The sequence below is a fragment of the Eumetopias jubatus genome, unplaced genomic scaffold, assembly GCF_037043125.1.
Source record: "Eumetopias jubatus isolate StellerSeaLion01/CBP00866 unplaced genomic scaffold, mEumJub1_p1.0 scaffold_17, whole genome shotgun sequence".
Taxonomy (NCBI): Eukaryota; Metazoa; Chordata; class Mammalia; order Carnivora; family Otariidae; genus Eumetopias; species Eumetopias jubatus.
The window spans coordinates 50,809,902-50,831,642 of NW_028274823.1; the positions used below are offsets into that span (position 1 = coordinate 50,809,902).

The 21,741-nt window shown below is 44.5% G+C and overlaps 2 protein-coding genes across 8 annotated transcripts in view; one reads left to right on the top strand and one right to left on the bottom strand.

The window, feature by feature from the left end:
- Positions 1 to 2,104, bottom strand: part of RPS24 (ribosomal protein S24) — a 45,379-nt gene extending 43,275 nt beyond the window's left edge. For all 5 annotated transcript variants that reach the window (XR_015767094.1, XR_015767093.1, XM_088019869.1 and 2 more), the window contains exons 1-3: positions 2,086 to 2,104; positions 978 to 1,043; positions 677 to 886 (exon numbers count right to left, since the gene is read on the bottom strand). Coding sequence is in view for 3 of the 5 variants with exons in the window: in XM_088019869.1 (XP_087875995.1) it covers positions 677 to 886; positions 978 to 1,043; positions 2,086 to 2,088 (279 nt within the window). In the remaining 2 variants the exon portion in view is untranslated. The remainder of the gene's footprint in view (positions 1 to 676; positions 887 to 977; positions 1,044 to 2,085) is intronic.
- Positions 2,105 to 3,964: 1,860 nt separating this feature from the next.
- The window catches only part of POLR3A (RNA polymerase III subunit A), a 48,921-nt gene continuing 31,144 nt past the window's right edge, over positions 3,965 to 21,741 (top strand). For all 3 annotated transcript variants that reach the window (XR_015767146.1, XM_028109657.2, XM_088020181.1), the window contains exons 1-11: positions 3,965 to 4,115; positions 6,730 to 6,865; positions 7,108 to 7,245; positions 7,924 to 8,095; positions 8,343 to 8,497; positions 14,556 to 14,795; positions 15,039 to 15,201; positions 15,381 to 15,517; positions 16,790 to 16,893; positions 17,524 to 17,665; positions 20,267 to 20,407. Coding sequence is in view for 2 of the 3 variants with exons in the window: in XM_028109657.2 (XP_027965458.1) it covers positions 4,072 to 4,115; positions 6,730 to 6,865; positions 7,108 to 7,245; positions 7,924 to 8,095; positions 8,343 to 8,497; positions 14,556 to 14,795; positions 15,039 to 15,201; positions 15,381 to 15,517; positions 16,790 to 16,893; positions 17,524 to 17,665; positions 20,267 to 20,407 (1,572 nt within the window). In the remaining variant the exon portion in view is untranslated. The remainder of the gene's footprint in view (positions 4,116 to 6,729; positions 6,866 to 7,107; positions 7,246 to 7,923; positions 8,096 to 8,342; positions 8,498 to 14,555; positions 14,796 to 15,038; positions 15,202 to 15,380; positions 15,518 to 16,789; positions 16,894 to 17,523; positions 17,666 to 20,266; positions 20,408 to 21,741) is intronic.

The following is a 21,741-nucleotide window of genomic DNA, read 5'->3' on the forward strand; positions in this document are numbered from 1 at the left end:
ACTCCAACCAACTCATCTTCTCTGCCCATTTTTGCACTTGCCGTTCCTGCTGCCCAGACTGCTCCCAAATCTTCACACAGATCTCAGCTTAAAGGTCACCTCCTCAACAAGGCCTCTCAGACCACCCAACTAAAGAGTGCAGCATCTGTCTACCACACCACCATGATTTCCCTCTCACGGTGTTCTCCTGGAAGACTTATCTGATGGCAGTGAAAAAGAGTTAGAGAAAATCATAAGTAGTACTTCAAAATAATAATCTGCAGTTTATGATCTACAATCTAAGGGCACCTGCTCAACTCCTTGCCGTAGTTCACTGTAGTGCTTGTCACTCAGGAAATGATCAAACTCAGACTTTTAGAACTGAGAATCTCAAGGGGTGCCAACCCTTCCAAACCCATCCCCCTATTTCCAGCTCCTATCTCCACAAGTACTACATTACTTGTCCTTCTAGACCCAGCTCAAAGGTCACCTCCTCAAAAGCTGCAGACCCCATTACTGAAGCCCTGTACTCTATCTATATATTTATCAAACAACCTTCTCTCTTAACCACTTCAGTTCCTTAAGTCTGAGGGCTGTCCTTCCCCAGACTGCTTGCTCTTGCTCATTCCACTGCACCCACAACACAATGCTATTGAAAAACAGTCTTCAGCAGCTGTTGAACAATGAGAACACCTACTCTTGCAAGTCTGTGTTTGGGTTCATTTTTCTTTGCATAATCCAAAGAATCATAAATCATGCCAAAGCCGGTTGTCTTGCCACCACCAAAATGGGTTCTGAATCCAAACACAAATATGACATCTGGTGTGGTCTTGTACATTTTGGCTAGTTTTTCCCGAATTTCTGTCTTAGGTACCGTTGCCTTTCCAGGGTGAAGAACATCAATGACCTAAAAAGAAGTAACAGCTGTTAGTGCTTATTATTACAAAATGAGTTTTTTGAAACGACCAACAATGAAACTTTGATGTGCCCTTTCTTACCATCTGTTTCCGCTGAAGTAGTCGGTTAGTCATGAACTTCCTGGTCCGGATAGTTACTGTGTCGTTCTAAAAACACACATAATGCACTAGTTAATGAACCACTCAACCTTTTCTTGAGCCTGCTGAGATTTTTCCAAGATACGGCACTGCCAATGGGTACCCAAGCCATATGTGGACAACTTATAAACATGAAGTCACATTTAAGATGCAATTCCGCAGCTGCAGGCGCCACATTTCAAAATGTTCAAGAACCACACGAGATAGTAGCGGGAATGCTTCCATGAAAAGAAAAACCCACACCCCCCAGTGCCTAACTCCTAAGACACGTCTAACACTTACGCTCAGTACTAAGAGAACGCACTCCACAGCTTTCTGGAATCTTCACTTTGCTGTAGGCATCACTTTGGAGCAGGGTTTCTCAATCTCAACACTACTACTCTGGTCCCACTACTTCCCTGTGGGGACTAACCACTAGAGGCCAGTAGCACCCCCCAACTCCAGTTTTGATCAAAAATCCCTTCAGATTTTGCACGGTCCCCTTAGGAGCAATTAAAAAAAAACACCCTGAGGGGACTTGCAGATAAAGTCGAATTAGAAAGAGGTGCTGAAACTTTACTGACTAGAGCTCAGTCCTCATGTACTTAAGGCAAGCTTTCTGGAGGCCTCCCTTTACAAGGGCCTCGGTTTCCGCAAAGTACAAGAGGTTCCGTACGGCTAACAATGTTTTAGCTTACACATGGGAACAGCTTCACTCGCCACAACTCTCCCGGGCGCCGTCGGCACCCACTTCACCTCTTGGGTTGCCATCACCTCCAAACCATCTATCCCAAACTGAGAACGCAGGTGAGATGGGTCTCACCCCTCCCCGCCCAATCCACTAGGCTCCACGAAGCCGAAAAACGCAACAGGTGCCCTCGCAGTCCCCAAACCCTGGCCTCTGAAGCCCGGTGTGCCCCGGCTCCGGGACTCTCGGCAACCAGCCTCCATCAGACACAGCCAAAAAAAGAGCGACGGGACTTCGGGCGGCCGTAGCACAAACAGCAGGACCCGAAGACGAAGGATGTCTCAGATACGGGCCGGATAACTGCATGGGTTTGGGGAGACTCACCATGATGGCGGCGAGGCTTCAAGCAGCCGGGGAGAAAAAGAGAACCACTATCCGCCGGCCAATCATATCAATGCGCACGGAAGGCCCCCGAGCGGCGCCGGCGTGGGGGCGTGGTCAGGCCCTCGAGGGCGGCCGCGCCAATGCCGGATTGAAAGTGCCTAAGGCCCGCCCCCACGGATCTCCCGCGGACTAGATTTACGCAAGCACATGTTCAATTTCAGTTCAATTCGCTGTCCTGAATTTCCCGTACTTAGAGTTATGGTAAACCGAATTATAGTTTAGGAGATGCTGTCGACCAGCCTCCTCATTTTATAACAAGGGAAACTGCAGAAACCCGACTCAAAACCTTTGTTATTTCAACTACACAAAACTGACCGTTTTAGTTTATTGCTAAGTATTGCTTTTTTTTTTTAGATTCTCTGGTAATTTTGTGTATGAAAAATAAAAAATTCTTCCTTTGTGTTTTTCTGAAAATCTTAGTCCTTCCCCTCACAAATGAGCTTTTATCAGTGTTTGATCTATAAATTGTTAGTTGTTTAAAGTGACGTGGTCATGCAAAAATAAAGAACATACGTGCATGTTCAAAAAGAGACATTAGGACTTCTAAAGGTCAGTGTGGCAGAGGAGACAAAGGTGAAGGCTTTGAGGATAGCTTTTCTACATTTTTCAGAATAACAATAGTTAATATTCATTGAGTGACTGCTATGTGCCTGTTACATTCTAATTACTTTCACACTCATTTTGCCATTTGACCTTCCCACTAACTCTAAGAAATAAGGTACTGATTACTTACCCCCTTTACAAGATGGGGAAACTAAGACACAATGAGGCTAAATAACATTCTCAAGGTCACAAGACTTTAGGTGGTTGTACCCAGGGAGGCACGGTGGTTCCAGAACCTTGCTTCTAACCTCTATATGATAAAAGCCACTCGTCCAATCTTGTTAGTATAGTACTGTCTACATTATTCCAAAGGGATTTTAAGTGATTAACTGCTGAAATAAGTAAAGTCTGATTTGCTTTGCTTTTTGTCTGTTACATTTGTGTTTTCCTATTGAGGATGCATGGAGTTTGAATAGCATCCCTTCTTAAAACTCAAAGGTGTTGAACCACTTGATTTGGTTCTGTCTAGAGTGTCTCACAAATAGTAAAGACGTTTCAGGATCTGTAGCACTAGATTCTACAGTAGTGTGGTTTCCTTGGTAGTATCATGTGCTGAGATGTCACACTAGGATCACCTCCCACAGGTTGTCACAGACTGTGAGCAAGCAGTTTATTTCTTCAATACATTAATGATCTTCAATTCTTATTCTCCCCTCATCTTGTTTCCCTTGCTCACCATGACTGACTTTTCGCAGATTTATAGCTTCTGTTTTTGTTATCAATAATACAAGTTTAATTCATTTCTTTCATTTCTTTTTTAAAGTAACTTTGTAAACTGCATGCATGGCCGTGTTTCTGACCTCTTTATTTCCTTTGGTGGTCTTCCAGTTGGTACCTCTGTTCCCTGGGCAGGTTCATTTTAGTCTCCCCCTTTACTTAAGAAAAATCAGAGGGTCTTAATTAAGATGGTTTTGATGTTGATAATGACGATTTTCCATTTTATGCAGTTTTGGTCTCTCCGATTGCCTAAATGTTCTGAGGCAAGGCGTTGCAATCACTCGGCAGGGGTCACATGACCTGGAGAACCGAATCGCTAAAGGGCTTTTGAAATTACAGAACAGGCCCCGGTGCAGTTTCAAAGAGGTGCCGCAAGATGGCAGTGTAGGGAAAAGGCAGAAAGCGCCCTGTCCGAAGCCCTCTCTTGACTGACAGACGCGCCGGCGAGTAGCGGAAGAGGAAGCGACCACGTGGGGCGCTCTACGGTGGCCGACAGGATGCCGCCGAGGTGTTAGCAACGACGCGAGAAGCACCCTCGGCAGGTACGGCGAGCTACGTTTCTCTAGCTCCGGGAGTATCGAGGAGGGTACCCCGGCAGCCGTCACCATGGTGAAGGAACAGTTCCGAGAGACGGATGTCGCCAAGAAAATGTAAGGAGGAGCAAGAATGGCCAAAGGGTGGAGAAATGAAGGGCAGGGGGTGCGAGGTCCGGGGTCCCGGGTCTCGAAGAGTCCATTGAAAGGGAAGGGCCAGGAGTCAGCGGAAGGTGTGGGCAAAGATCAGAAGTATCAGGGTAGGTCAAAGAAAATTGGTCAGGCAGAGGGCAGTCCAGCACCTGGGGGACAGCAGGCGGGGGGTGGTCCCTGGGCTTGGGATGTGACGTGAGCCGTGGCGATGCGCGCACCGTGGACCTACGCACGAGTCCTCCCGAGGTCATACGATGGCCTCTTCCAGCGAATCGTGGGGAGCAATCTGGGGCGGGGAATGTGTCTAATTCTGGTTTTGCTGCAGAGCATGTTAACACGGAGGCAGTATTTGCTGACTGAAAGGATAGAGTTTCCAGTTAGAAAGCTATACCACTGGGCGATGTGTAGCAGTCTCAGAAATGAGGCTGCTCTTCTGGACTTTCTCCTTCGGAGCTTATTTATCAGGCCGTGGCCTCTCCTTAGAGCTTACACGGGAAAAATGAATCAGTCATTCTTGTAACAGACGCTTAACTGAGGAAGGTGTTGTGTGCGAGGCCCAGGCATAAGCATTAGGGCTAGGACACGAATAAGACCTTACTGCCTCTTCCAGTTGGAGAAGATAGACAAGTCAGTGTTGGCAAGTGCAAGGACAAGTGTAGGTATAGTTATTTTCAGAACACGTGATGAGAAAGAGATTCAAGCAGAAGAATGCAGACCAAACAGGCTTTAAAGAGCATACTGGAGGGAGAAAAGGGGTGATGAGAAGAAAGCAGGAGATCTGAAGCTGTGTTCCAGAATTATCTTGGCACCTCTGTGCCAAGGAACCTCTGAAGCGTTTTAAGCAGGGGAGTGTCTTGATAAAAGAGTTCTCTTTTTCTTGAAGGTCTTTTGATTTTTGGGGGACAGAATAAGAGGGAGTCATTGGATGCCACTGCAGGGGTCCAGGCAGGGGATGATGATGTCGTGTGGTAATGTCATTGGAGAGATGGATTTCAGAGGGGTTTAGGGTGTAAAATTCACAGGAGTAGTAGGAATGAGAGAAGGGAGAAATGAGATTGACACACAGAATTTCTTGCTTGGGCAGTTGTTTGCATTAATGGGGAACAAGTCTTACTTGGAGGGAATCCTTGCAGGTGATCTCTCCATATTCACCCTGGCCCCTCATGCCCACCCCAAACCCCACCCATATTCAGATGTAATCTGTTCTCACAAAGCAGCCCAAGAGAGCCTGTGAAGATGCAAATTAGATTTCTGACTCTTCAGTTTAAAACCTTCCAGCCGCTTTCTGTAGCACTAACATGTAAATTCTATACCAGTGCTCCCAAGCCCAGCATGACCTGACCCCATACACCGCACTGACGTCATCCTGTACCATTAGCTTTATGCACTCTATTATACTGGCTTGGTTAGTTTGGTTGTCGAATGCCAAGCTTGTGCTGAGTCTGGGACCCTTTGCCCTTAATGATTCTCTATTTCAAATGCCGCATCTCCGTCCCGTCTTAAAGCTGGCTCCCTCTTATTCAGAATTCAGCTTCAGTGTCAGTTTTACACAGGGGCTTTCTGACCCCACAACATAGTTTCCTCAGACTCTCTACCACTTCGTCTCATTTTCATTCTCTGCATCTATTCACTTTTGTGTTTGTATTTGCTTATTGTTTGTCTTGCCCACCCTGAACTGTGAGTTCCATGTTGGCAGGGACCTTGTCTGTCTCATCTCATCTGTATCCACAGCTCCTCAAGATGGTGCCTGGCACACAGTAAGTCCCCAATTTGCTGGTCAGATGATTGAAGGAGCAGATTTGGGGACGAAAGTGTCGGGTTCTGTTTTAGATGTGTTGAGTTTGAGGTGCCTGTGCAGTTGCGCAGAACAGGTGTTCAGATGGCCTCCCACTGAGTAGCAGTAGTTGGCCTAAAGATGGAGATTACATGGACATTAACATATACCTGAGTGACACAATCACTCGAGGGACGTCTAGAACAAAAAGAAGGGGTTGAGGGTCAGATCCCTAGGTGAGGAGAGATCAGAATATTTAAGGGATGGCGTAGAAGAAGCAATCACAGAAGAAGGAACAGATGGCACAGGGCGGGGACACACAGAGAGTATGTGGTGTCCCCAAGGCTGTAAGAGGAAAATATTTCAGGATAAGGGGGAAGGCGGAGTTAACATCCAGCACTGCAGAGCCGTAAGATGAGCACATTCTTACTAGGATTTAGCAAGCAGGTGGGTTTGGTGACCTTGGTGAACACCATTCATTTGATATTAAGAATGGAAATGATTTCAGGGGGATGAAGGGGTGTTTACCAAGGAAAAACGGGAGAGACTTGAATATATTTAATAATGGAGCAGAGCCTGTAAACAGTTGGAAGAGTAAGGTTGGTTATGATGGGTCACTGTGCAAGCACCTTTTTTGATAAGTGGTTTTGACGTAATTGGTCCTGTTTGTTGTTGTTGTTATTTTTAATTAAGTAAGCTCTATGTCCAGCATGGGATTTGAACTCATAACCCGAAAATCAAGAGTCATATGCTCTCCTGATGGAGCCAACCAGGCAGCCCAGCTCCCGTTTCTTTTTATTCCAGAAGCCACATCTGTTTTGGAATGAAGTCCCCTGAGGAGATGCGCCAGCAGGCCCACATCCAGGTTGTGAGTAAGAACCTGTACAGCCAGGACAACCACCATGCTCCCTTGCTGTATGGTGTGCTTGACCACAGGATGGTAAGTCCCTACCCCTCCCAGGTCGTGTGTCCTGACATGCTCATGAAACTGATGACTTGCCAGGTTGGAAGAAGCAAGAGCTTCTTTCCATCTCCCTCCTGCACCATCTCAGGGACTCCAGCCTTTGGTCAATGGGATGTGAATACTCTGCACCTTCCCAGGTGATTCTGACTCAGAGTCACCTGGTCCCACTTTCCCGTCCAGCAGTCTCCGTTAATAATTGGGTGTGCTTTTATCCAAAGGGTACAAGTGAGAAGGACCGTCCTTGTGAAACCTGTGGGAAAAACTTGGCTGACTGTCTGGGCCACTATGGCTACATTGACTTGGAGTTGCCATGCTTTCACGTGGGCTACTTCAGAGCAGTTATCGGCATCTTACAGGTAGGCGCAGACGTGTTCGTTTTCAAGGCATAAACTTAGGAATTACTGCTCAGGGACATTGGAGGGAGCTTAGGAATTGGGAGTGGTCAGGGATACATCTAGGGAGAATTTTTACATTACACACGTAATATTGCATCTTACAGTAAGTTAAACTGTGTAAGGATTCTTTATTCTTTGATTTTTCTTGAGTAGGTGGTAGGTAGACGCTATGAAAAATAACAGTAAATCCAGCAGTACAGAACAGCACAAAGTTAAAAAATCAGTTAGCAAAAATCCTACCAGCCAGCTATGACTACAGCTAGCATTCTGGTGAACATCAGCCACCACTCTCTGTGTATCTCTGGGCATGTCGCTCAGTTTCCATGTCCTGGGCAAGAGGTAGGAGTGACTTTTTTTTTTTTTTTTTTTTAGGTAGGGGTGACATTTTTAAAATTCTTTTTTTTTAATATTTTATTTATTCATGAGAGACAGAGGGAGAGAGAGAGAGAGAGAAGCAGAGGGAGAAGCAGGCTCCCAAGGAGCAGGGAGCCCGATGCGGGACTCAATCCCAGGACCCTGGGACCATGACATGAGCCGAAGGCAGACACTTAACCATCTGAGCCACCCAGGCGCCCAGGGGTGACATTTTTAAAAGACTTTTTCATCTCTTACCCTTTTATCTGTTTTAATTTTTAAAAGATGATCTGTAAAACCTGTTGCCACATCATGCTGTCCCAGGAGGAGAAGAAGCAGTTTCTGGATTATCTGAAGAGGCCTGGCCTGACCTACCTCCAGAAACGTGGACTGAAGAAGAAAATCTCTGATAAGTGCCGAAAGAAGAACATCTGCCATTACTGTGGGGCTTTTAATGGTGAGCAGGACTCGTAAAAGGCTTAGTAAAGCCCTTTGCGTTCAGTTTGGTCCATTTAGCTTATTAGTTTCATGCAGTGTTGGGAAGTCAGGTTTTTTTCTTGCAAATGAGGCTTTAGAGCCTAGCAACTGATGCCCTGTTGGCAAATGCATTTTCAGCGATCTCATTAACCAGACTACAATCTCAGGGCAGCCTGACCCAAGTACCTCATTAGTCTGATCTTGGTAAATAAATTCACTCCTAACAGGTACCGTAAAGAAATGTGGATTACTGAAGATAATTCATGAGAAGTACAAGACCAACAAAAAAGTGGTGGATCCTGTCGTATCAAATTTCCTTCAGTCTTTTGAAACAGCCATCGAGCATAACAAAGAAGTAGAACCACTGCTGGGAAGGGCACAGGTGAGCCTGAAAACACATGTCTGCCCTCTGCCTGCCTCCCCCTGTATCACACACACCCATTCTGTCTGTCATGTCAGAGAGAGGGAGGGGGTATCCCTCTCTCTGACAGACACCTCTTTCAAGATGAGAAGTCCGATTAAGTTAAATCTCTAGGAGTACTTCATGACAAGTGCTTACATTACACTATGTTTAGCGTAGACTGGCCTTATAACTAACGCATTTTTAATCGTACAGGTAACGTGTTTTATCGTAAGAGATTGTGGCTATATAGGTCATAAACTGAGAGATGCCGTTCTCACGTGGGTACTGAGATCTAAGAAATTGTAGGTAACTCCTGTTACTTCGCTTGGCGCAGACTTAACTAGTAGGATTTTATGAGGTACCCAGTTCTGCCTTGCTCTGATTTCGGTTAGTATTTAATTCCCACAGTACAGTCTAGAATTGGTAGTATACGAGACTAACAAATGAGCTGAATGGTTCCTGAGTACCAAGTTCTATCAGACTTATGGGGAGCATCAGGAACTGCAAGACGGTGGGTCTGCTGTCACTGGTCCCACAGTTTAGATGTGTCACAAGCAATTAGTCTGTGAAAAGATAATTGATATCCTAGGGCAGGGTGTTGATCATCACACGAGTGGCAGAGATAGGCAGCTCAGTGGGAAATCAGGAGGAAGATGTCACTTTGGACTTGGTTAGGGAAGACTGAGGAAAGATGTGGTGGGATCTGGGTGAGTCAGGTTTACAGAGTCAAGGGCAGGGAGCTCAGCATGTCCAGGCGACAGTGTTTAGGCTGATTCTGAAGCTGAGGCTCTGTAAGACCAGTGAGTGCTAATAAAAGCACCCTGCCTTCAGCAACTGCTGTTAGGGATGGGCACTGTCCAAGCTCTTCGCATGGATTGCCTCTTGTGTAATCTTCAGTAGTGCTTGAGACAGCCTTGCCTGAGATGATCCAGAAGACTGTAACCAAGGGAACTAGAGTGTTGGAGACCAGACAAGTGAGAGCTCAGTGTAGAGTGCAGCCTGCTCTGGAGAGTGTGGAGCCAGGGAAGGTGTTGAGCAGGAAAGTTCATGGTGAATAAATGACGAAATTGCAGAAGAGCCTGACTGCTCTCCTAGAGACCCCATTACCAGAGCGAAAAGACAGGCCATGGGCTGGGAGAAAGCAGACAACATTCGTGTATCTGACAAAGGACTCTCATATCCAGAATATAGGAAACAGTCCTTCAAAATCAGTAAGGAAAACATGACCCTGATTTTAAGCAGTGGGAGCAAAACTTGAATTAGCACTTCACAAAAGGATATATTCAAATGGCTAATAAATAAGTGAAAAATTGCTCAATGTTATTAGTCATCAGGAAAATGCTATTTAAAACTATACACACACCCCCCTAGAAAAATTAAAATGTAAAAAAACAAAACCATGTGCTGGCAAGGTTGTGAAGCGACTGGCACTCACATGTTGACAGTGGCAGTGTGGAAGATTATCACTCTGAACAATTGTTTGACGATTTCTTATAAAGTGACATCTATGCTCACCATACGGCCTAGCAGATTTACTCTTCAGTACACCCAAGAGAAATGAGAGCCTGTGTCCACAGAAATATTTGTACAAGAACTTTTGTTGCAACTTTATTAATAAAAACCACAATTGGAAACAGTCCAGATGATTGTGAACAGGAGAATAAACAAAATTGTCACAGATCCACACGATGGAATACTATCCTGCGTGAAAAGTGAACTCTTGACACACACAACCTGGCCAAATGTCAGAATCCTGCTGAGAACAAGGAACTCTGTACAGGAGGGTACATAGCGTATAATTCCATGTAGATAAGTCCAAGAACAGGCCCGACTGATCTTTGGTGACAGATGTCAGGAGAGCAGTTACCCCTGGGGTGAGGGCTTGGTATTGACTGAAAAGGATCCTTTTATGGAGAGATGAAAATATTCTATATCTTGATCTGAACACTAGTGTGTGTGGTGTGTATGTGTAAAAATGTGTCAATCTCTTTAGGATTTGTACAATTTAATACATGTAAGTTCTGCCACGATGGGGAGGGGAGGTTATAAGGAAAACAGACCCTGAGCCTAGGTGGCAATAAAGGAGCCAGAGACCAGAGTCACCGCATGCGGTAAGAATGGCAGAAGTTGCTGACCAACCACCAGGGAGATGTGTGGGAGAGGGAGCCGTCAGAGGGGAGTGAGCATGTGCACAGACCTCTGGAAAATGAAAGAGATCCTGGAAATGGGGAGACGGTGGCAGCGATTGATTCAAGCAGAAGTGACTTCAAGGCAGTTAGGACGAAGCTAGTGCAGAGGAAGTGAGGGTGTGAGCTGAAGATGACCTTGCCCTTGTACAGCTGTGAGAGAGGCACTTTGCAGGCTCGCGACTGTGCAGAAAGCTGTGAGAAGCATGGGGAGCGGCCTCGGTCTGTGAGGTTGAGGGGTGTCCGGGCTTTCTTGGGGGCAGCCTTACTTGCCGTCCCCCTGCATGCCCTCTACTGCTCCTGGATCAGCCTTCCTGGCACCACACCACCATTTCCCCCGGCCAGCTCCCTGCCCAGGACTGGCAACCACAGTCTGCTCCACACACTCTCCACAGTAGCACAATACTCCCGTATGGCCTGGGAGGCATCTTGTTAGGGCAGTCTCCTGAATGACTCGGCTCTGGAGGTAACCCCCTCCCATTTAAGTCACTAGTCTAGAACATCCAGGTTGGCCCCCAGTTCATTCCCCCACTGCCACCACCACCCTGTTTACCTCACCCCCCTCCACCCGGATTGACACCCTAGAGGTGGTTTAGGGTAGTGAGGAGCTTTGACTTTGGGGTCGGATGGGAGATTAGAGCCCATTTCTGCTGCTTATTTGTTCTATGACTTTAGACACGTGACCCAACCTGGACTTGAGTTTCCTCAGCTATCAACAGGGATTACAGGAGTATCTGTTTTAAGGCTATTGTAAGGATTAAGAGATGAATTCCAGGTAAAGTGCTGAGCACAGTGCCTGATGCAGAGCAAGTGCTTAGAGCGTATTACCCAGTTGCTGAAGCTAGCACTGCTACTGACATTAACATGATAATAATGACAGGATGGGGGTGCCTGGGTGGCTCAGTCAGTTAAGCGTCTGACTTGATTTTCGCTCGGGTCATGATGTCAGGGTTGTGAGATCAAGCCCTGTGTCAGGCTCTACGCTGGGCTTGGAGCCTGCTTAAGGTTCTCTCTCTTTCCCTCTCTTAAAAAAAAAAAACAAACTTTAATAATGACAGGAATGCCTGGCTGGCTGAGTCAGAAGAGTGTGGGACTCTTGATCTTGGGGTCGTGAGCTCGAGCCCCATGTTGGGTGTAGAGATTACTTAAAAATAAACTTTAAAAATTAATAAATGAAAACAAACTTCTCTAGTGCAACTGTATGATTTAATTTACAACAAAATTATAAAGAAAACAAGTAATGACAGTTATGGTAAAGACAGGCCTTTCTTGGCCTGGAGTCTCTCTGTAGAGGGGCGCCTGGGTGGCTCAGTCAGTTGGGTGTCCGACTCTTGATCTCAGCTCAGGTCTTGATCTCAGAGTCTTGAGTTCAAGCCCTGCATTGGGCTCCACACTGGGGGTGGAGCCTGCTTTAAAAAAAAAAAAAGGAAAAAAAGAGTCTTTCCATAGATAGCATCGGTATTGCCTCCCCACCAGGTAGAGATGCCTTCCATAGCATCCCCAGCAGATTGAGCGGCAGGCCAAGCTTCGATGTGCCACCTATGGCGGTCCACGCTCCACCAGGGAGCCCTGGCTGTTTGGATATTGTGCCTTGGACCCAACAGCCCTTCTTTCCGTCTCTCCAGCGGTCCCTGACTTCCATTTCCTAGTACATAACAATAAATCAGAGCTCTCTTCCCTGTGCCCTTTGGGAGGCAAGTACTGTGTCATTCTGGAGTAACGGCTCTGGCCAAGAACTGGTCTCCAGACTCTTGTCAGTCCTCCTGCCCTCCTGCAACAACCTTCAGTTCTGTGATGTTCTTGTCTAGCACTGACCCTGGTACTGCAAGGGATGTCTGGCCTTCATCCTGTTCCTAGAACTCTTAGTTAGATTTCCTCCCACTGCCTCAGGTGGCTGTGAGGTGCTCATTGCTGGGAGGCAGGGAAGCTGAGGAAGGGAATTCTGCGGGCAGGGACCCAGACTGCAAAATTTCAGGCAGGATTCCTTCGTTCTCCCCAAGTCTGCTGCCTTCTCCAGGGCGGGCCCACAGAAACATCCTCTTGTGACAGTGTCCTAAGGGCAGTGGATTTTCAAACATTTCTTCTTAACTTTGTTCCCTGTCTCATTAAGTTATGCGCAGCAAGTTCTGCTTGTAACACGTATTCTTTGTCACACAGTCTTTAATCCCAAGAAAATGTAATTCTCAGCAACAAGACACAAGCTGACCATTCTTACCTTTGATCTTTGAGTATCTCTGATCATGCGTGTAGTTCTTATGAGGAAGTTGTTACAGCATAGCACTTCTATAAAATGAAGTTGATACAAAGGCAATATAGGGCACCTGGGTTGCTCTGTCGGTTAAGTGTCTGCCTTCAACTCAGGGTATGTTCCCGGGGTCCTAGAAGTGAGCCCCTCTTCCGGCTCCCTGCTCAGCGGGGAGTCTTCTTCTCCCTCTCCCCTCCCGCTGCTCATGCTCTCACTCTCTCTCAAATAAATGAAAAATAAAATCTTTAAAAAAAAAAAAATAGGAAGGCAGGTCTTTGGCCTCTTAGTTCCATCTTACCTCATGTTTTTTTAAAGATTTTATTTATTTATTTGAGAGGGAGAGGGAGCACAACAGGGGGAGCGGCAGGCAGAGGGAGAAGCAGGCTCCCAGCTGAGCAGGGAGCCCGATGCAGGACTCGATCCCAGGACCCTGGGATCATAACCTGAGCTGAAGGCAGACGCTTACCCAACTGAGCCACCCAGGTGCCCCTACCTCATGTTTTTAAAGTAACTGAAGGATAAGCACCACACCCAGTTAATTTCCTTGGGATGGATTATTATTTTTAAGACTTTATAATCACTGAGGTCGGTTGGGCGTCTGCCTTCAGCTCGGGTCATGATCCTGGAGTCCCCGGATCAAGTCCCGTATCGGGCTCCCTGCTCAGTGGGGAGTCTGCTTCTCCCTCTGCCCCTCACCCTGCTCGCGTTCTCTCTTTCTCTCTCACTCTCTCTGTCTCTCTCTCAAATAAATAAAATTTTCAAAAAAATATGAAGGCGATATAAGTTTACTGCAGAATATTTTTTAATGCTTTTTTTTTAAGATTTTATTTATTTGACAGCACACAAGCAGGGGGAACGGGAGGGAGAGGGAGAAGCAGGTTTCCTGCTGAGCAGGGTCGATTTAGGTCAGTTTAGCAGGGAGCCTGATGCAGGACTCAATCCCAGGACCCTGGAATCATAACCTGAGCCAAAGGCAGACGCTTAACTGACTGAGCCACCCCAGCGCCCCACTGCAGAAAATTTAAATGTAAACAAAGAAGCGAAAAGATTATAATTCCACTCACCTGCAGACAATACTATTAACACCTTGCTAAACATCCATTTCCTCTTTTCTGTACAGATGTACATTTTCCCCCAAAATGAGATCATATCGTACACACGCTTCTTTCATTTACCAATATTTTATGAACAGTTTTCATGGCAGTAGCTACATTTCTGTAGTGTCTTTTTTTTATGGCTTCGTGGTTGCTTATGTATGGATATACTATGATTTTATCTAGCCAGCAACCTATCAGGCTATTTCCAACTCTTCACTGTTAACAGCTTTAGGTAACATCCCCGTAGCTGAATCTTTGCATTGATTTCTAAATTCATTCCCTTTGGAATAATTAGAAGTGGAATTACTGGTTTAAATAATTGGAATAAAAGGCATGTATGTGTTTAGGGCTCTGCCACCGTAGCATGTTACCAACAGAAATTTCTGTGAGCGTGTATAGTTAACTCTGAGTTAAGTGGTGAATGGGGTAGAAAGCATGGAGAAGTAAACCCTTGCCCAAATTGTGGAAAGCTAACATGTCTCTCCATTCTTTTCTCCTCCTCTCCATAGGAAAACTTGAATCCCTTAGTAGTTCTGAATTTATTCAAACGAATCCCAGCTGAAGATGTCCCTCTACTTCTAATGAACCCAGAAGCTGGAAAGCCCTCTGATTTGATTCTCACACGACTTTTAGTGCCCCCTTTGTGTATCAGACCCTCTGTCGTGAGCGATTTGAAGTCTGGCACCAATGAAGATGATCTGACGATGAAATTGACAGAAATCATTTTCCTAAATGACGTCATTAAAAAGGTCAGTACAACGTTCTGCTTGGAGCACTGGGTGTTATATGCAAACAATGGGTCATGGAACACTACATCAAAAACTAATAATGTAATGTATGGTGATTAACATAACATAATTTTTAAAAAATTTTAAAAAAAAGGTCAGTACTTCCAAGCGCTAGGTTTAGGAGCGTATCTATTGCAAACACTTCCCATCGAGAAAGTCAGGTTGACCCAGGATCATGTTTTCTCATTCTCTGCTCATTTTTAGCATCGGATATCAGGAGCAAAGACCCAGATGATCATGGAAGACTGGGATTTCCTGCAACTGCAGTGTGCCCTTTACATTAACAGCGAGCTCTCAGGCATTCCCCTCAACATGGCGCCCAAGAAATGGACCAGAGGTTTCGTCCAGCGCCTAAAGGGAAAACAGGGTATGTTTCCAACAAAATGTGCAGGAGACAGTCTACTGCCTTTGTTACCTTTTTCTGGAGTGTATGTCCAGCTTATCTAATTGGAAATCACAAACTTTCCTAGTTCTCTGTGGTCATACTATTCCGAAACAGCACACGTTTTTTCCATGGAGACCTATGACGTGTTTTTATTGACTTAGGTCGATTTAGAGGCAATCTCTCAGGAAAGAGAGTGGATTTTTCTGGCAGAACAGTCATCTCACCTGACCCCAATCTCAGGATTGATGAGGTAGCTGTGCCAGTTCACGTGGCCAAAATTCTTACTTTTCCTGAGAAGGTAAGTTCCATTCAGCCACTCAATTCTGTGTTTGTCTTTTATTTTGAGATGCCAAACAATAGACAGTTGGAAAATCCCGGGTAATGCACACAACCCACAGTTTGGTATGTGTGTTATCTTACGGTTTCATACGTCTACCGCCGCATACAACATTTGCAACAGTACAACCACAGGTGTGTCTGGCTGTGTACACTCAGAGACACATTAGACATAATCTGCTGCAACTTGTTTTTCCAAGTAGTATGGTCTTTGGCCTCTTAGTTCCATCTTACCTCATGTTTTTTTAAAGATTTTATTTATTTATTTGAGAGGGAGAGGGAGCACAACAGGGGGAGCGGCAGGCAGAGGGAGAAGCAGGCTCCCAGCTGAGCAGGGAGCCCGATGCAGGACTCGATCCCAGGACCCTGGGATCATGACCTGAGCCGAAGGCAGACGCTTACCCAACTGAGCCACCCAGGTGCCCCTACCTCATGTTTTTAAAGTAACTGAAGGATAAGCACCACACCCGGTTAATTTCCTTGGGATGGATTATTATTTTTAAGATTTTATAATCACTGAGTTAAATACTTTGAATATTTTAAGGCTATTGATGCATAGCCAGAAAGGCTGCACCGCTTTACACTTAACTCACACTCATCATGAGTGTAAAATGGAATTTATAGTAACTGAGGTATAGAAAACTGTAAGTCCTGATAATAGGAGGATATGGGCTTTGGCTTTGCTTTTAAGATTCATAATCAGCCTGGATCATGGAAGCTTTTGTAAAGCTTGTGTAAAGTAGCCTTAGATATTTTATGTATCTGATTCAGAGTTTCCTTCTCTGAGATGGGGTTCCACAAGACCATTGTCTGAAAGGTTGCAGGACATGACAATGCAGAGCACGGCCTAGTGGTGCCGGAGTCACAGTTTTTAAACCTCAGGAGCCCATGGTAAATCATTGCTAGTGAGGTTGCCAACTGTTCTTAGGATCACAGGATGTGCCAGAAGGTCCCTACAGCTCAGTCCAGCCCACTCATTTTACTAATAGGGAAACCAAAGGCCAGTAAAGGACTTGGCTATTTCACCCTGCCAGCGGTGAGTTCAGATTGGAACCTGGGCTCCTGTGCCAGTCCACTGTTGTCATTAAACCCAAGACCCAAGGCAGCAAGATGCTGCCTTTCTTTCTCCTGGAATCACCCAAGGAAAGTAAAGGTTGAGACGCAACTCAGTATAATGTGCTAGCTTACAGAAACCTAACGGTAACCCCTTGTGTCTTTTTTTGTGGTTGTGCAGGTGAACAAAGCAAACATCAATTTTTTGAGGAAACTGGTTCGAAATGGCCCTGAAGTTCACCCAGGAGCCAATTTCATTCAACAGAGACACACGCAGATGAAAAGGTAATGCTGGCCCAATCTAGCCATATGTAACAACGTTCTCACACCCAAGGTCGCCATACTCAGCCACAGAATACAGTCCAAAATACGTTTGTGACATTTTAGCATGTGAAAAATACTGTTTAAATTTCAGTGAGCACAGGGTTCATCATTTGCTGTGTTTTTGCATCGAATATACACAAAATGTCCATTTGTTTCCTAGCATATATTGTTGCATCTGGGTAGACAGAACACGTGGAGTTAGGAAAGCCGGTTCTGTGTCACAGGGGCTCTGTGGGGTTGGTTATTTATTGTACTTACAGCCTTGTTTTGCCGCTCAGGCTTTCCACTAATCACTGGTGCCTTTTGATCTCCTGAGATAAACATAAGATAAAAACTATCAGCAGGGTGCTGTGGGAGAAGCTGACTTATTACTGCATTTCTGTGATTCTAAGACATAACTCTTTTCATATTTTAACATTTATGAAATGAAGATGCACTGACAGTGTGTCATAGTTTAACTGACGGGCTTGTGGAGGCACCTTCAATTCAGGGCAGTGTGATCATTTTTGAGACTGACTCCTGATTTGAAGAGGGAGCAACTTGGTGAGGAGGCTTTACTCTCATAGATCACATTTCTCACCATACACTTAGGTTTTTGAAGTACGGAAATAGGGAAAAGATGGCCCAGGAGCTCAAGTACGGGGACATCGTGGAGAGACACCTCATAGACGGAGATGTGGTGCTGTTCAACCGGCAGCCGTCGCTGCACAAACTGAGCATTATGGCGCATCTGGTGAGCATGACATTTCTGTTTTTAGCTTCTGTCGGGTGGGAATTGGCTGGGTGTGCAATGCAAAATTCCAGACCCCTAAAATTCGATTGCCAGTAATCTCAAATTTTTGTGACTTCTGATTTTTCTCTACTCTCACTTTTTAGTTTGAGTGAAATTTTACATTTCAAGCTTCCCTTCAGTGTTTTTCGTATTGATAAAATCCACACAACAGTGAAACAGAAAGGAACTAATTGGAAATTAGCGTGAAAGTGACTGGCACATGATTCCAGTTGCAAACAAAATACATACATCTATGTGAGTGCACAGACTTACCTAAAATAGATAGGGCAGAAAGGCGATTTCGGGTTTCACTTAGCATATTAACTATGGAACTAAAATGCTTCGGAGATTTTTCGTCACAGTGGCCCTCCAACGAAGACCTTCAAGCATATTTTTTTCGGTGATTTAGTTTTGCAACAGCAGCAGTTCCTTTTTCTGGAGATTTAAAATGGAAATTAGATGCAACTTTAATTCACTCAATATTCATAAATTCTCCTTCTCCAAAGCCTTTAAATCCATGAGCATTTGCAAACAGTGTTTAAACAGGCTCTTCGGGTAATGTCTTTCTAGATTTAGTTTTTCACTTCACGACATGTTTCCTCAGTCTTTTTACTTAAGTCTGGAAATATCAAAGAAACAGTTTATGATTATGGGGGTTATGATTATGGGGATCTAGGGAGGGGAACAAAAGCCTTCCTTTTTCAGAAACTTTTGTTTGGCTTTGGGGCATTCTCAAAATAAAAATGTTTTTGTTTGAAAAATTTCAAATAAATACAAAAGTAGAAAGAATCCTATGAAGAACTCCTATATTCTCATTCTCTGTTTTTAATAATTTTCAAGATTTTGCCACTCCTGTTTTCTCTCCCTTTTTCCTTTGATGGCCCCAGATGCCATGTCTTTTCTCCATGTGTATTTAGTTTACTTCTGTAAGACACACATAACCACAGTGCCATACCACACTACACAGAATGAACACTCACTCCTTGGTATTGTCCGGCACCCAGTCCATGTTCACATTTCCCCAAGCATCTCAACAATCTTTTCACAGCTAGTTTGTCCAAATCTAGATGTAAAGTCTGCACATGACATTTGGTTGATAACATGTCTTCAGTCTCTCTTGATCTAGAAGAACTGTCCCCCCTTTTTATTTCTTTTTCTTTTTCTTTTTATTTATTTATTTGACAGAGAGAGAGACAAGAGTGAGAGGGAACACAAGCAGGGGGAGTGGGAGAGGGAGAAGCAGGCCTCCCGCGGAGCAGACAGTCTGATGCGGGGCTCGATCCCAGGACCCTGGGATCATGACCTGAGTGGAAGGCAGACACTTAACAACTGAGCCACCCTGGTGCCCCCCACCTTTTAATTTCACTGTTGCTGAAAAAGCCAAGTCATTTGTCCTGAAGAAATGTCCCGTGTTCTCTGTATGTATACGCATGGCCTTAAGAGTTTCTTTGTTCTTCCTTTTATTCCTATAAACTGGACAGTAGCTCTCAAGGCATGGTCAGATTCATGTTCAGCTTCTGGCAAGAGTAACTCCTAGGTGGTGCTGGCTACTTCCTCTTACCTTATTTCAGAAGGCATGTGTTGTCTGGCTGCCCCACTCTTAGTTATGCTGAGGTTAGGGCATCAGATACTTGAGCCTAGTGCCTCCCTTGAAAGTTTTCTCATTGACCTTTTTTCTAAAGGTTTCCTCGATTTATGATTATTGCCAACAGTATTTCATGGGGGCTACAAAATGGAGATTTTCTAATCTATCATTCCTTTCACATTTCATACCCACCATATGTATAATGAAGAATTTTGTCTTACTAACTACGGTTATTTACTTACCCAAAAATATAATTCCTTTTTTTTTTTAATATTTGTATTTATTTATTGAGTGAGAGAGAATGGTAGAGAGAGAGCATGAGAGGGAGGAAGGTCAGAGGGAGAAGCAGACTCCCTGCCGAGCAGGGAGCCTGATGCGGGACTCGATCCTGGGACTCCAGGATCATGACCTGAGCCAAAGGCAGTCGCTTAACCGACTGAGCCACCCAGGCACCCCAAAAATATAATTCCTAAAGGAAAGGCAGCATAAATGCCTGATTCTCCTTCCTTTTTTATCAGTTTGGGGAGGAGAAATTTGGTGTTCAATTTCTTCCAACTAGGTTGGTTTGGGTTTTTTGTGTGGTTTTGCTTTCCTTTTTTTTCAGTGTCATTATAAACTCATGGGTTTTTATTTAGTCAGTGTGTTTTTTAATCAGTTTCTGCCATGAATCTGTTTGATATCAAACTATGACATCATTGGCCAGGGGAGCCCTTTCTTGTGGCTCTTAGGTTGGTATTTGCCTTGTGTTAAACTCATTGTATTGTTTTGACCTAATAAAGCTACTTGAATAAGTCCACAAGTGACATGTTATCAGAACATACTAGAAATTTATTTTCTTAATCATCTAAAGTATCCAGTTCTCCAGGAAACCATTTATTAATGTTTTGAAACCATGAAGTTTTTGGATAAATGACTAAGTCCCTCTTCCGTTTTGTTTTGTGTGTGTTTGTGTGTGTGTGTGTGTGTGTATTCCACAGGCCAAGGTCAAGCCGCACCGGACCTTCAGATTTAACGAGTGTGTCTGTACACCCTACAATGCGGATTTCGATGGCGATGAGATGAACCTTCATCTTCCTCAAACGGAGGAAGCTAAAGCAGAGGCCCTTGTTCTGATGGGGGTATGTAGGGTGGCAGCCCCCCGCTATAAACAGCTTGAAAGGAGGGGAAGGTCAGCGGGTCCTGTTTGAAAGCACTTTATAGTATTTAAGGGAGTGTCTGTGACAGGTGGGGAGTTGAGGGGAGTATCTTCTGGCCTATAACGTGCATCTCTAAGGGAAGGTACCTATTCAAGCACCAACTATGAAAAGATAAGACAGGTGTGTAGCCCTAGATTCTTTAGTTTACGTTTTAAACTATTAGGCTTTATCACATATCAGTTCCTCTATTCTTCCTTCTGTCTATCCATTATCTACCTTATATCCAGCAGCATTTAACAGTAAGTGGCAGACATTTAGTATACTCCCTAAATACCTCAGTCTGCATACAGTTAGACTTAAATGGTTTATTTTTTCTCTTATTTTTCTTTTTTTTTTAAAGATTTATTTATTTATTTGAGAGAGAGAATGAGATAGAGAGAGAGAACATGAGAGAGGGGAGGGTCAGAGGGAGAAGCAGACTCCCTGCCGAGCAGGGAGCCCGATGCGGGACTCGATCCCGGGACTCCAGGATCATGACCTGAGCTGAAGGCAGTGGCTTAACCGACTGAGCCACCCAGGCGCCCTCTTATTTTTCATTTTTAAGGTGAAGTATACCGTTCTGTTTATGCATTGGCAAGTACATAGAGCTGTGTATATCAAACTGTTGTCAAGACAGAAAGTATTACTATAACCCCCTGAAGTTTCCTCTTGTGCCTTTCCATTATAACTCACCTGCCAGAGGCAATACTGTCCTGATTTTTTCCCCGCTGTGTATCTGGTGTCTTTTCTAAAACCACATAAGTGGAATCATACATTTATACTTTCCGTGTACCTCTTCTTTCACTCATCATGCTTTTGAAAATCATCTGCAGGTGTACATTTGTTGCAGTTTGTTGTTTTTTATCGCTGAATAGTATTGTATGAATAAGCCATATGATGTTTAAAAAATAAAAAAGATAAGGCTATAGCAATATCTTGATTGTTGGGGGTCATGGGAAAAGCATAAGATGTTCTGCATAAGAGGATATTTTGGTAGCTGAAGATTCTTTAAGTACTAATACATTTTATTGAACATTCTGAAAAAATCTTCAAACAGTATATTACATGCTCGTTTGTTATCTAAAGGACACACTAAACAAAATCATTCCGTAGAGGTTATGTTTTCCTTGTTCCCAGTACTCTGGTTTTCTGTATTAGCATGGGCTGATTTGTCCGTGGCTCTCGGTGCTCCTACCTACAAAACACTTCTCACCGTTTCTGATTCGGTGCTTTTTTTTAATCTGTTTTAATTTAGGGTGTTAGTATGATTCTAAAGT